The sequence below is a fragment of the Castanea sativa genome, chromosome 1 (assembly GCF_040712315.1).
Source record: "Castanea sativa cultivar Marrone di Chiusa Pesio chromosome 1, ASM4071231v1".
NCBI classification, from domain to species: domain Eukaryota; kingdom Viridiplantae; phylum Streptophyta; class Magnoliopsida; order Fagales; family Fagaceae; genus Castanea; species Castanea sativa.
The window spans coordinates 30,033,165-30,045,674 of record NC_134013.1 but is presented as its reverse complement, the minus strand read 5'-3'; the positions used below and the strand labels follow the sequence as shown (position 1 = coordinate 30,045,674).

The following is a 12,510-nucleotide window of genomic DNA, read 5'->3' as shown; positions in this document are numbered from 1 at the left end:
TAAATTCAAGCACACGTTTACCATGACAAATAAAATACAAACAATATTATCATTTTTAAGGACAATTAAATTCAATACAGAGTTTAATTGAGAAATATAATGTACTACATATCAGTTTTATGACTTTATCCTGTAAGGAAAATTGAACGACTAAAAAATGGTATAAGTGAGGGGGGGAACTATACTAAAGGACATGGACATCAAGAAATGGGATATGGTCATAGGCTCTTAGCAAAAATATAATTAAATAAATAAAGAATGGATTTGCCCGTGGCTGTGCTTTTAATGGAGAATGGAAAAAACAAAATGAATGAATCTTCATGGCTGAAAAGTGGGAGTTTGAGGTGAGGGAAATGAGTTCTTATGACCGACGTGTAGGAATGGGGGCCAAGTTTTTTTTTTTTTTTTTTATCTTGTGGGGGCCAGTTCTTAAATCAAAGGGACGAGAATTAATTTTCCCTACAATTAGAGAGGATTTAAAATATTTTGGAGGGGCCATGCCCCCCCCCCCCCCCCCCCCTCTCTCCATCTAATGTATAAAAAATATTATGAAAATAGTAATTTGACGTTTCACCTTTTTTTTTCCCTTCCCAGTTCCCAGTACTCCCGCTGCTTGTGCAAAATTTGGGTTGGGTTTATCCATGTCTAAGACTGACCCAAAGACTGAGTAGATATACCTATAGCGCAGATGATTTAGACATTTCAAGGGAACATGAGGCCCAATAAAGTCCAACATACCAAGTAAATGTAACAATTATATTGAAAATTGGGCTGAACAAGCCCAAAATGACCCTATGGTTTAGGACTAGTATGTCACTTCGTCTAAATATGACCTTATATGGTATGGCTGAAAGTAACATGTTCCATACCTTGTACGATGTGATACAACTCGTGCTCGTTGATTCTAGATTTGTGACAATATAATGTGTTATGCCAAACTATCATTGAGAAAGACGACATAACTGTAGGTGTTTAAGCATATTATCCAGTTCGAAGATATGCTGTTGGCTGTAAAGATTGAAAAGCAAAAGATATATAAAAAATAAATAAATAAGAAGAAGAAGAAGAAAAAGGAAAAGAAGAATAATGTAGGAATCAAGGAATGTCAGCGAGGAATTATGTTTGCACTTATTGCCATTTCATTTTATGAAAGATAAGGTTGAGATGCCTGGCTCCTAAAGCTGCTTTATTCTTTAGATTAGGTAAAGATTATTGCGTCTTCTAGGTTCGCAAGAACATTCCCATCAAGTGTGTCAAATGCTAACCAAATTCTAAAAAACCACTTTTATCAAGTGTTTTAAATGTCATAATATTTAGCATTGATGAACTGTACAATCTCAAATTTGAGACCGCACTATTCACAAATTGTAAAACTTATATTATTTTTTTATTCAGATGAGGTTCGCTTTCTTTAAAGAGGGAGAGTGAGAAATAATTAAAAAAATTAAAGAAAGAATATTTAAATGAAGTTGCAAAAAAAATAGAATGTTTGATGCTTGGTATATTGTAAAATAAGGTGTTAAAATTGTAAAGTAGTGTTTTAAATTTGTAAATGCTACAATTTTTACAATTGTTGATGAGAATGCTCTAAGGGCCAACTCCTTTTGCTTTAATTTTTAGGGTAATCCATGATGGTCCAAAGGTCTCATGAGCTGTTCAAAATGATTTGGTTGGCTTGAATACAATAAAGAAAAATGCTAAAACTATTGCAAAACGATTATAAACCGATGTGATAATGAATGCGATTAATAAATTTCAACAATATAATAAATGAACGTCATAATTACTTCTTTTTTGTGATTACTACCATATTATTTTATAAGGCTCTCTTATAAAGTAATTGTTAAAATGATATGTTTTGATTGATATATAATAAAAGTAGTGTCAACAATGAATTATATGAAAATATAACAACTCATCAGTTTAATAGCTTGTGAAAAAGGTTGTACCAAACATTGCTATAATTTGCACAAGTTGAGGCACATTTTCTTGCTATTTTCATGTATTATTATTGTATAATGGATTCTACATGTGACAAGTTGACAGTAAATACCACTATAACAACGATAAGGGTGAGAAAAACCTCGCAGCTGGTTTTGCCACTAATTTTCAAGTGCAAGATATGGAGTCCCCACCGAATAAGCTCAAAGATTTTCAACAATTTTTTTCCACACATTCATTTTTATGCATTATAAATAGAGCTAGGCCTCATTAGGTCATTACTCGTCAACGAACAAACAGGATTACAGGAAGAGTGGTTTCTCACTCTCCCTCAAGGGCTTCTCAACTGAACCACCTAAAAAAGTTCTACTTTTCAAGGCAATCGAGTTAAGGTTAAGGAGCCTGCGAGGGAGGTTGAAAAGGCTGTGCCTTGCTTGCAAGAAATTAAGTTCTCTTTGTGTTTATGAATCCGAGGCATTTTTTGCTCACTCTCCCTCAAGGGCTTCTAGCATTGCCAACAACATGAAGGCAAGATTGAGGCCGTTGGGGAGAGTTAACAAATAGTGCCTTGATTATATGGGATTGGCAAGGAGCCAAATGACTTCTATGTGGCATGGATTTGCACACTCTCTGTCAAGGACAAAGGTCTCTTTATTTCAACTATATTTCAGATTTTTTTTTTTTAAATATCTATTCGTGTACACTACATATTAAATCATTTAAACATTTAAATTACTTAATGATTAATAATCCTTAAATTTATAAATTTTAATCAACTATTAGATAGATCTATTTGAATTTGAAATGAAGAAAAAGGTAGCCCCCTCACTCAAAACTTACCAATTTTCTTATTAGAAAAGTCTAAGACTAAATGCTTGCTATACTTATATTAAATGAACCCATAATTGGCAAGGTTTTCAGACCCGAACCGTTCATTGAACCGTAAAAAGGAGAGGTTCAAGGTTTTTGAGGTCGAACTGAGATTGAACCGTGATGACGTCATAATTAATTTAATAATTAATTAAAGCCTAAATATAGATATTAAATTTATAAAACTAGCAAAATTGACTAATATATCTATATATGTGAGGGAAATTTAATGATTTTCAAGCATATATTTAATAATTAAATAAGAAAGTAAATAAAATAAAATAATAACCATAAAAACATTAAAATTTATGATTAATTTTTGAAATAAAGTTGAATATCTTTGAATGATTTTAATTATAATTTTGTTTTATTCCTTATAAGAGATGGATAATTTAATCAAGTAGAATAAAATTGTGTTAAGTTGTTTTTATTTTTAAAAAATTGCTAAGGGGTTGGACCGCACGGTTTTAAGGGTTCAATCAGGATTTTAGGGGTTCACGGAATTGCCACATATGCTCGGTTCTCTATGCTTAAAAACCGATTTTTCATCCGGTTCCCGGTTTTCACGGTCCGACCTCCCGGTCCAGTCCGGATTTGAAAACCTTGATAATTGGCACCACTCCTTTTCTCTAGTTAAGATATATATATATACACACACACACACATACACAGAGTACTTTAGGTGCTATTCCTTAGGTTCCCCTCTTAAGATTCTGCTATGTGGCTATTAAACTTAAAAAATACACCTCCATTCATGAGAAAAAAAAAAGCCACATGACAAAATTTTAAGAGAAGAACCTAAAAAATAACACCTAAGTATTGTACATAAGTCTTACACACACATATATATACACACACACTGGTTGATCCACACACACACATAGTAGGTAACTCAAATTAAAGGTGAAGAGATTGCAACATTAAGATCAGTAGTGAATTTCATCGTAAGACAACAATTATAGGCTATCTAGACCACTCTTTTTTTTTTCCATATATAGTAAAATCATGACTGACATTTTTACCTCTTCTCAAATTTTTTTTTTTTTTACTAAGAATTCAACATTTATATTATCAATAAACTACAAATAAAAATTTGATATCATATGGACCTATTTACAAACTTACATAATCCAATCTCAAATCTATATAAGTATATTTTTAAACAAGCATATATAAGATATAATATTATATATAATTAAATCGAGCCTCATATAATAGTTGAACCTAAAATGGGGCTTAAGCTATTTATAAATAGTTTGGTTCATTTTCAACCTGTCTATATTCTCTTGAGTTTTTGGTGCCAGATGAGATTTATGGGTTGGTCCGGTGAACTATTTTCTCCTTTCTTTGTTCTAATTTTTTCTACTAAAAATAAAAAATTTATGTAAAATTAAGAGAAGTTTTGGCCTTCGTCTCACTTAGTAATGAAACTCTCATAGGAAAGATTTTTATAACAATAGTGCCAGGTTGAAAATTATGACTCTTATCACTAAATGTATGGTGGTGTATTTTGCTTTCTCAATTGGCCAAATAGTGATGATCATATTCCATAATCAGCAAATCACTAATTTAGGGATGACAATGAAGTGGGGCAAAGTCAAATCAAGGTGTCTTGCCCCCACTCATGTTACTTTATGGAGCGAGAAAAATCCATATAGGGTGGTAGTGGGACAAGTCATGTTTGGGGCTGGTTGGAGATGTTTTGCTTAATCCTAATGAGATTGCTCTGATATTAATGAAATAAAGATGAAATATAAACGGAAAGAGCAATCGTAAGAGTACTCAGAGAGAAACAAACACAAGTGTTTTGAAGATAGTAGCAAAATATGTGATGAAGAATGAAATCAGTTGGTTGTAAGCTCGAGTTTCTACGGCAAATTGATGACTTGCAAAAGAAAGAAAAAGACTATCGAAAGTAATCAGAGTGAACTGGTCAAGTACCCTCAGATAGTTAAGTCAGATTTCTCTCAAAGACTTAAGTATGGTGAGTAAATGAATAGTATTATGTACCTTAGTTTGGCAATATTGGGTCCTTTTTATAGAGAGTTTAGAGTAAGTCTACTTGTTAGAGGCCACTAACATCGTGGGAGATGTATGGACTTAGTGGGAAGAGTGAAGTGAATTTTGGGGGATTCACCCCATGCATGTCTCGATATAGTGGATCGTGGTGTAGCTATTCTCGCTTTGCAAAAAACACTACAAAATTTACCAAGTGTTTGTTAGTCATCTACACCTTCTTGTTTGTGATACACCGTTTTCCCTTTGGGCGACCTCCTTTCATGTTTGTGGTACACCGTTTTCCTTTCTCCCTTCTGAAGTCTATCCTAAATGTTATTAGGTTTGGACGACTCTTATGGACGAATAATGCTTTTATGAATCACCATCAATATGTATTAAAAAAAAAAAACTATAACTAGGATATGCAAAGAAAATATTACATTATATGTATAAATAAGTTAAATATATTTTAAATAATATATATTTGGGGTAGGGTAAGACTACACCGTCCCGGCGTCCCCACCCTATCATCTCTTTAGAACAAGGAAAAATCCACGTTGAGGCAAAGCAAGGTAGGTGGGTCAAGTGGGAAGGGTTGTTTTTGCAATTCATAACCAGTCTTGACTTCTAGTATTGGGAAGCAACCATGGATCTCTCTCTCTCTCTCTCTCTCTCTCAACAATGTATTTTTATAATAAAAAAATATTTATAATTTTTTTTTAAGGCCAACAAAGAGCTAAGTCAAAGAAGCAAGCAACAAGTACATAGTAATTCTAGAGTACTAAGACCACACTATTTAATTTCCACAAATATCATATGATTATAATTGATTGTCTATCACTTTCATATGAATGCGCTATTGTTTCTCCACTATTCACAATTTGTAATATCAGAGTTATAGCAAAGTTATTGCTTAAAAGGACGTGGTCTTAGTGTTTTTTTTTTTTTTTTTTGTTCTTTCCCTTCTAAAGACAGCACCAACCTTTCGTTTATTGCTCTCGCTACAAGGATTGACCTTTACTACACATATGATAAAGAGTATCTAACTTTGAATTTTTATAAGTTAAATGACTTTTTTTCAAATTTTTGTGTGTTTGTTTTTTCCTTTTAATTAACGCGCTGAACTTTTTAAATATATTTCCATCCGACGTACCTAGTAATTACAAAAAATAATAATAATCCTTTACGTATGATATTCCTAAGGAGGGGGAAAAAAGTTACAATTTTTCTTTACCATCAAGTAGTGCAGTGATCATGATATTTTTTTTCTTCAGTCAAACCAAGGGTGGGCAAATGGGGCTTTTTGAACAATTGTCCGTACATGTGAATTGCATGTTGAGGTATAATTTGTTTGATCCTATTGTTATTGGCCCCTCGCAACCTGCAAAAATCATTGAGGTCTAAAAGAAAACATGACCAAGATAAAGTAAAAGGATAGCCTTCCTACACCTATGACACTATACCCGAGCCTCTGTGAAGGCATTTTCTGGCTCAAAACTTCACAACCTGGACCCAATATGATCAATTATTTAGAATCCGCACTAACATCTAGTGAACTTTTGGATATCACATTGAATGGATGTCTGGGTTTTCGACTTTCTATAAGTTTTAACAATGGAAAATAATTGACTGGGGGCCTAGGATTTGATTTCAAATTAACCATTGAAAGTGAGGGTTTGTACTAGTGGGGACACTGAGAGTTGATGCTAACCAGGGTTGCACGTGATGACAGTGCTACATATGACCCACATGCTAGAATTGCAGGCTCTCTCTCAAACTTGCTGAGAAGCAGAACCATTTCAAGCAAAATTTGCAGTAATTTTGCACTGCTCCTTGTTGCCTTAAGTAGATAAAGTGGCCAAAAGACCTCTATGAAATGTATCAAATCACTTGTACTACGTTCAGGCAAAAAAAATTCACTTGTACTATGCTTCCCGTGGAATCTAAATCCTCAGTCCATTGTTTCTGGCCTTTTGTGCATGTCTATGTGGGGATGAGGTATTAATGAGCTCAGTAGGACGCAAAGATACAAATTTAGTTCCCAATATATATTATGGAGATTTAATACATAAATATATACGTTAATATTTACATACCTATAAATATATGTTGTGTACACGTATATTTTAGTCCCTTTTTTTGTTTAGTATGTTTATTGTTTCTAGTTGGTTTAGTATTCGCTTTTTCAAATTGATTCTGTGCATTACTGCAAAGTATATGTGATGAATTTGTCATGGAATATGTCTTGTTTTAAAGTAATTAATATTCATTAATAATCCATATTTCTTAGGACCTAATTGGTATCAGATACACCAATAGCCCCAGGGTTGGTCTAATAATCCCTCATGAGATTCATGAGGTCTTGGTTTAAAACTTATGACCATAGCACTAATAAGGCTGTCGCTGTCAATTGAATTTATGTTTTAATGCCACTTGATTTCAACCATTAAATCTGAATATGCTTAATCAAATCGTTTGAGAATATATGGTTTAAGAAAAGAGAATGAAATTTGTCTTCAACTACACAATCGAAACTTCTTAGCATTAGTTATATATAATACTTGGACACTTCAGAAACAAGCTGAACCTGCATAAAGCCTCCAAAACTAGATGGCTAGCATTATAATTGCATCAATACAGGAGATTCTCAAAACAAATCTCTCTTAATTTTACCTAAACTCTTTAAGATAAGTGATACAGTTACTAAGAAATGTCCCAACTGACATATATATTAAACATCTTCTATACTAGAATGCCACACTAAGCAAGCTCTTGATTCTTCTCCACAATCCTCACTCCATTTGCAGATCGAAGCTCATTGGCCTGTTTCAAAATATTAACGAAATAAACCCATCAAAAAGCAAGAGACAAGCATGACTTGGTTGACTTTTTTTTTTTTTACCTAAAACTGAAAAATCATGCATTTTGAAATGAACTATGTCTAAAATAGAAATACCTGATCCTCAGTAATTTCTACAGAAAAACTATGTCTAAAATAGAAATACCTGATCCTCAGTAATTTCTACAGAAAACCCATCAACAATGACCAAAGATAATGTCTTCTTGTAGCTGCCTGGCTCAAGGGTGCTTGCTAGAAGCTCATCATGCTTCTTACTTAGATACAAATCAAGCTCATATGCCCCTTTCTTTGTTCTTTTGTATTAAAAAAAAAAAAAAAAACCCATGAAAGAAAGAAACAAAGTGAAGTGAGACAATGACATTAAAAGATTCATTAAGAAAAACAACATGTAACATAATTTATCCCATAAAATAATGAAGGAATATATAATGTAATGCAAGTACATGACTGACCGATCAGCTCGTAGGCGCTCATATTCAGGATCGTAGTTCATGAAAACAAAATATGACTCATTTTTGGTACTTTCCATTGCCATTTTTCCTCTCTTCTCTCTCTTCTAGTTTGGTTTTTGTATCATATGCAGTGGCTTTCAGGTCATATGTGTACCCTATTTATACACGAACAGCTAGCACCTAGTAGTATGACTTTCTTCTCCTTAATTACTTGTCCAAAAAACAAAACAAAAAAAGTCTAGCAGCATGACTTTTAAACAGTGAACAGTGGCCCACATCTCTAATTTGAAAGAAAAAGAACATTGCAAGAAACTATAGAGTATAATAAATAGCGACTCAAGTACCCTATGGAGTCTGTTTTATAATTTTGACCGCTAAGTGTTCTTTATTTCTTAATTTGCTAAAACTTTGAGTTGAATAATGGACTTGGATAAAGAAATCAAACTCTTAAATTATTGAAAAGCCGCCCCTACGTGTGCTTTAGGAAACAATTTCTTTTCTAATGAACCTCGGTTTAAAACGGTACCTTTTTTTTTTTCCTTTCTTTTTTCGGTGCTAATTGGAAGCACCATAGTTCATAGTTGGAGAATCTCACCTAGGATTTGCAGCATTATCATAAAAAATGAAACGCACACGCTTGTGATAGAAATTAAAGTCAACACTTAACTATAGGGAGAAATAATGTGTCTCGGGTGCAGAAATTAGGTGTTGATTATACATACGGAAATAAGAGCACACTTACACAATAAATGTTGTTTAGTCAATTTAATCTTTGCCTAATCAATCTATTAAGCAACTTCAAGACAGACTTTAGTAAGTCAGATATGAAAATCATAACTGAATATAGTAATATCGAGTGGTCACCTCAATCCACTACATATAGGTAACTTTTATCTACATATGATTCAAACTTCAAAATCAATGATACTTTTGACATATTTAGACTCAAATGGGTGGTCTTAGTAATTGGATACAAAAATGAATAAATAAGTAGAAACAAAGTTCGGCCAATAACCTTTATGTCAAATAGCATTGTTCTATATTTCAATTGGATATGTTTAGGGACTTAAGCTGCATTTGTATTGAGTGTTTTGCCCAATCTGTGCGTTCAGCATTTTTTTAGTGGGTCTCATGACTACTGTTCACGTACTATCAAATTCGTTTTTTCACATATTTCTAGGTAAATTTGGTCTCACGGCACTATTCACACCTTTAAAAATTATTTTGTTACAATGTTTTCAACAATAAATTTTCTATTTTCAACAAACAAATGGTATTAAAACACACCCTAAATCTTACTCCACTTAACTAAATAAGGCATCGTTGTCAAAAGTATGATTGGAATTGCCAAACCTAGCCCATATAGGTTAGATAACAGGTACGTAGGCATTTGTATCCCGCTTAGCCTGTTGACCACGTCCCTCAACCTTTGACATACCCCGAAAGCACATATAGGTTAATTAGATATATGTGCTGCCCCCTTCGTACTTGCTCTAGCAGTCTCGTTCGATGCAACAAAATTAATTAGCTGCATCCAACAATAATTTTTTTTAAGAAAATGCAATCAATAACTCAATCATTTCAGTATGCATCAGGTCACTCACTTTGTAGCCCAATATACGAGGATCGAGCGACAAGTTAATCATAAACTGATCAACGCGTGAACAATCCTACATACTATGAGTGATGGGAAATGATGTATAGAAGAAACCCATTATAGAGCAAATGTTATTTTTCAACAACCAAAAAAAAGTATTAATGAGGAAAACACCTCCTAATAATCTATACCTTAAACTAAAATGCAAAGATGAGAAGGATGTTAAAAACGGGAAAATTCATGGCACCTCCAATATGAGGCCCTTCTGGCTCAAATTTGATTTTTAAGGGTACATATAAAACAAGGAGAGGGATATCAAAAGGGAAGATAATACAAAAGCAAAATCATGGCACCTCCAATATGAGACCCACCCTGCTCAATTCTGAATTTTGGGAGCACATACATGGAAAATTGCAATGAGCAAGCGACATAAATAAGACAGAAATATTTTATACATGATGCAATATGTGAAATATTTTTGCCTAGATAATGTTAAATCGCATGAAAGAAAATTCATGAGGAAGTAGGAGTACTCACCAAGGAAGTTAATACCGTACCGGAGGCTGTACCGGTTTGGCCACCGGTACGGTATGTTTCGGATACCGGTCAATACCGGTGTACCGTTTCGGGTTTACCGCTATTTTATATATTTAATATATATATATATATATACACACACACACATACACACAAAATCTCTATTTACCATAAAACATTACCTCAAAAATCCATGTTTACAATAAAACATTACTTCAATTGTTCATTGCATACAAACTTACAAAGAAAAAATAAACACAATATAAAAAACAAAAAACTTAATTGTTCATTGCTTACAAAGAAAATAAATAATACAAATAATTAAGTTAACACAGTAACCCAATTCATGAACACAGTAAACAATTTGTTATTTATCACAGTAACCCAATTCACAGTAAATAACAAACATTATCAGAATCTCTATTCCACATAAATATAATTCCACTAAAAAAATTAAAGTTTATACCTGAGACTGAGAGTGAGAAACAGAGCCAACAGACGGCTGAGAGACCCAGAGCAGCTGAGAAAAAAAAAATTCAAGCAGATTATGAAAAAAAAAAAACAAATAGATTTTTATACATTATGTCATTCACATGCATTAAAAACCAAAAAAAAAAAAAAAAAAAAACAAATTCCGAAATCAAAATCATATAAAAATAAAAAATAAAAAACACACATATACCAGTTCCGACGGCAGTCACGACACTCTTCCAACTTCCGACCAAGGACCTCGATGCAGAGAGTGAGAGAGTGAGAACTGTAAAAGAAATTTGTTGAGACTTGAGAGTGAGATGCGAAGAGGGAGAGAAGTGAGAATGAGAGAGTGAGGGAGAAGAGAAACCGGAGCAGAGAGTGAGAGAAGTGAGAACTGTAAAATAAATTTTGTTGAGACTTGAGAGTTGAGAGTGAGACGCAGAGAGGGAGAGAAGTGAGAAGAGAAACCGGAGAAGAGAAATGGAGGCTGCGGCAAAACAGAAAGGGAAGATAGTGATTTTAGGGTAAGCCAAAATTACTATCCTGCCCTTAAAAAAAATCCCTAATTACAAACAAAAAAAAAAAAAAAACCCAGAACACATTTCGGACCGGTATTCCTTTACCGGCCGGTATGGCCGAAATCCTCCGGTACGGCCAGTACACCCGGTATTTTTACCGGTACGGTACGGGGGGTGTACCTGTACCGGGGTACTGGCCGGTACGGTACGAAATCGCCCCCCCTGGTACTCACCCCCCATTTTGCAAAATTTCTTCAAATTTGGAAGAAAAAACCTACTTAAATTTTTTTTTTTTAGAAATGATATATCCAAAACATTTTTACAACAAATCCTAAATGGCAGGTTGTTATTGATTATTATTATTGGGTTAAAAAATGTAATCTCAGTGCTAAATTCAAATTTGAACTAATAACAACTAACCACTTATGATTTGTTGTAAAAATGTTATGGACGTAACACTTTTTTTTTTTAATCTTTTGCTTATCACTTTACCAATAAACCCTATATCCAACTCTTCATTTCTTATACAACCTATTAAAAACTTGGCTAAACTACGCCTTCACACCCTTAACTATCACCCTAATTAAACTTAACCCCCTAAGCTATAATTTTGTTTCAATGTCCTCCTACCATTTGTTTTGGTGTTAAGTTTATTAGAATTAAGCAGACATACTAATTTACACCTCTCCAAAACAAACAGTTGAGGGGTAAATTAATCTTTCAATGAGCAAAACAAATGACAAGGAGTTAAGTGTAACATACTTTTAAATATTAGGGGTTTGATCGTGATTTTTGATAGTTCAAGGGGTTAAATGTAATTGCGGGGTGATAGTTTAAGATGGAAATTTTTAATTTGACCTAAAATTTTCTACTTTTTTTTCCTCCTAATTTATCATCCTAGCGCGTCTTGTCACCCTATCTTGTGCCATGAGAGAGAGAGAGAGAGAGAGAGAGAGATTTGTTGGTAAATTCAGACGAAAGAGAGAGAAATGTGTGATAAAAATAACTCTCAAAATTTTGAGAAGTGGCGCAGAGCTGGGTGTGCAATATTTTTCTTTATTATTTACTATCTAATTAAAAAGACCCTTTACATAGCCGAACGTACTGCTCTAAAAAACTGTTGATTGTCTATTTGAAATTTGGTGGGAAAGAGATCGATGGTATTTGTTCCACTAAACGATATTGAGGTCTCCATATTGTTCCTCATTTCTTTTGTACAAGTGATATTTGTTTAGGGAGTGGAAAGAGAAAAGGTATCCCGGT

At 33.5% G+C, this 12,510-nt stretch overlaps 1 protein-coding gene across 1 annotated transcript; it reads right to left on the bottom strand.

The window, feature by feature from the left end:
- Positions 1-7,318: 7,318 nt before the first annotated feature.
- LOC142622110 (subtilisin-like protease SBT2.5) lies at positions 7,319-8,274 on the bottom strand. Its single transcript, XM_075795541.1, has 3 exons — positions 8,122-8,274; positions 7,815-7,962; positions 7,319-7,632 (listed from the first exon to the last, which is right to left on the bottom strand). The coding sequence occupies exons 1-3, from the start codon at positions 8,202-8,204 to the stop codon at positions 7,570-7,572; spliced, it is 294 nt and encodes a 97-aa protein (XP_075651656.1). The 5' UTR covers positions 8,205-8,274; the 3' UTR covers positions 7,319-7,569.
- Positions 8,275-12,510: the final 4,236 nt, after the last annotated feature.